The following is a 2,552-nucleotide window of genomic DNA, read 5'->3' on the forward strand; positions in this document are numbered from 1 at the left end:
TGAGTCAAAATATCAGAGTCAATCCTGCAGAAACAGAAAAGAAAACATCCCTTTCAGTTCCCTCCACTTCATCATCAGGCCATGACAGACACTGGACAGACACCTTCTCAGATTCTGATCATGATGAGGAGGTCGTAGTTGTACCTGAAATTGAACCTCACAAACTTCACCCTGAACTGGCTAAGTTAGAGCCACAAACCTGCCAAAGGTACAAATGTAAGCTGACATATGAACAGCTTCCTAAGGCACTTCAAGTGTTTGTATCTGAATACAAACGCAAAACTATTCAGATATATGCCACCCGCGTTAGATGCATTCATTAACTTCATGGCCATGTGGTCTACAGGGAGTGAACCCTTACTAGAACACCTGAACGAGCAATGCATTGGTTTCTGTCTCGTCTACCGTGAGTTAGCCGACGCTGGGAAACCTGATTTCCCCATCGTAAACTGGAAGTACAAAGGAAAGAACCAACAACAACGCCTTCAGGGGAAAATGGCAGGCAATAGAGATTTTCCAACTGAACACTTTGCATGAGAGTAGTGCTGCCGTTATCGGGGACGAATTGTAAGATCTTGGAGGAGGACTGAATAAAGACATTGCACCGGACATCATCCTTGCCATTGCCTTACTCTCGGTACACGACAACCGGTGACTGGCTCGTCCGTAATCATCGTTAACACAGACATGGCCTTTGTCAGCCACATAGTGACTGATGGGTCACTATGCACATAGCGGCTCAATGCTGTGATGATGGAGGCTAGAGGGAAACGTACCAAACATCTAAGACTTTGTTCACACGGGCAGGAGCGTAGCCAAAGCTGTGCGCAATGGAAAGTGGAGTCGACAAATGTTCCCAGGTGCAACAGCTGTCAAAAGACACAAGTTAAGGTTAAAGTCTAGATTTCCGGAAGAGCTGCGTGTACGACTCAATGCTGAACATGACAGTGCTGTGAAGTTCGGCAAAAGAACAAGTAGCAATGGCGCTTCTATGCCAGCTATATCTCTTTGCTACACTGGAGATCATCTATTGTGCTCCTTTTTGGCGACGCCTCAGGGGCGGAGGCATTTTCTACAGTATTACGATCGCTTTGAAAGAATTTAGAAAATTCCACGAACGCATTCCCTTGGGAATTGATTTTTGGCTATACTCGGGGGGTGTCGTTCTTTGTTAGTGGTATTTGAGGACTATTCTAGCTGTTTATTTTTCTTTGTTTAGGCATTCTTTGTGTCAGGATTACTGATTTAAGGAACGGTCTTTTCACATAACCGGGAATGACTGCAATCCTTGCACATCATAGGCAGTACACTCTGTTACAGATTGTTACGATGTTTCGCATGCTTATGACTATCATAATGAAGATCAATATGTCCCAGCTTTTATTTCTTATATAAGCTTGTGCTTTTTGCAATTTGGAATGGAATGCTTCAAGTGGTTGTCGTTTGGAGCTATAGGAAGGATGATTTTGAGGGTAGAAAAATAGCTTTCGCCTTTGTCTTTTGAGCTTTGGGATGATATGCTTTCACGGGGTCAAAACAAATAATGAAGACGAATATGTCAGTTTTATGTCGATATCTATAAAATATAAAGTGAAGTGATGTCAGGTAATTGTCGCTTGGAATTGAAGCTGGTGTGTTACGCCGAAGGGCGGTTATACCGGCTATATAGATACATATTAAGTAAAGCCTGATTGTGAAATGTTAATAAGTCACATATTTCAAACAAGTCATGAAACCAATGGATTTCACGTTGTTTAGATTCTGCTTTGAAGACTATGACTAGCACAGCTAGAATAAAGGAAGGACGCAGAGACAAGGTTTTCCGTACACTTGGCACGGGAGACTGTTTAAGTGTTTTGATGTTACTACATAATGCTGACCCCGCTAACTTCGGTCACAGGTTGGATACAGAATAATTGTACTGAACATTCCTATGGCGGTTCTCACCTTTACTACATCCATCTCCGGTTTGATTCGGTCCGTCGTCGCTGAGGTTAACCTTATGTACGGTTCTTTGATACACATGCACAATCAACTACTACTGCAATGTATACCCAGTACACTAAAATGCACAGTAATGGTATAAATCACCTCAAAACTAGTCCGTGAATTCTCTAACTAGTTTTAGGTTCACTATGGTTGTAGCAGCGCTATCAATTGGCTATTCTAGATCTGCTACTGGTCTGGCACTCCCCTCTCATTATCTTCCTCCTGTCGACGGCGCTGTTCTGGGTGATTTGTAGCTCCTTCCCGACTTTATAAGGCACACGGACGTCTATTCCGGCTCCTTCAGTGATGCAGCTCGTCTCACTGACTTGCACGGACTCCACTGACTTTCCCTGTCGTGGTAGGAGTCCCTGTGCACGTTGTGGCGGAACTGCGTCGTCCTGGTGGACACAGGTACGGGTGTCAGGAACACCTTGACGTTGTCACTCGTGTCCAGTATGTATGGTCAGTCTGTTGGGATCGAGAGAAAACACAGAGATCACATCGCCCGTTTCAAATACTTAACGGATACACTGATACTGAAAATAACGGTTCTTCCAATGAAA

The 2,552-nt window shown here is 43.8% G+C and overlaps 1 protein-coding gene across 1 annotated transcript in view; it reads right to left on the reverse strand.

Annotated features, from left to right (window-relative positions):
• Window positions 1-2,153: 2,153 nt before the first annotated feature.
• LOC118418255 overlaps window positions 2,154-2,552 on the reverse strand; it is a 14,281-nt gene continuing 13,882 nt past the window's right edge. The window contains exon 6 of the mRNA XM_035824101.1: window positions 2,154-2,387. Within this exon, the coding sequence (XP_035679994.1) occupies window positions 2,154-2,387 (234 nt within the window). The remainder of the gene's footprint in view (window positions 2,388-2,552) is intronic.

The sequence above is a fragment of the Branchiostoma floridae genome, chromosome 6 (genome assembly GCF_000003815.2).
Source record: "Branchiostoma floridae strain S238N-H82 chromosome 6, Bfl_VNyyK, whole genome shotgun sequence".
In the NCBI taxonomy this organism is placed as follows: Eukaryota; Metazoa; Chordata; class Leptocardii; order Amphioxiformes; family Branchiostomatidae; genus Branchiostoma; species Branchiostoma floridae.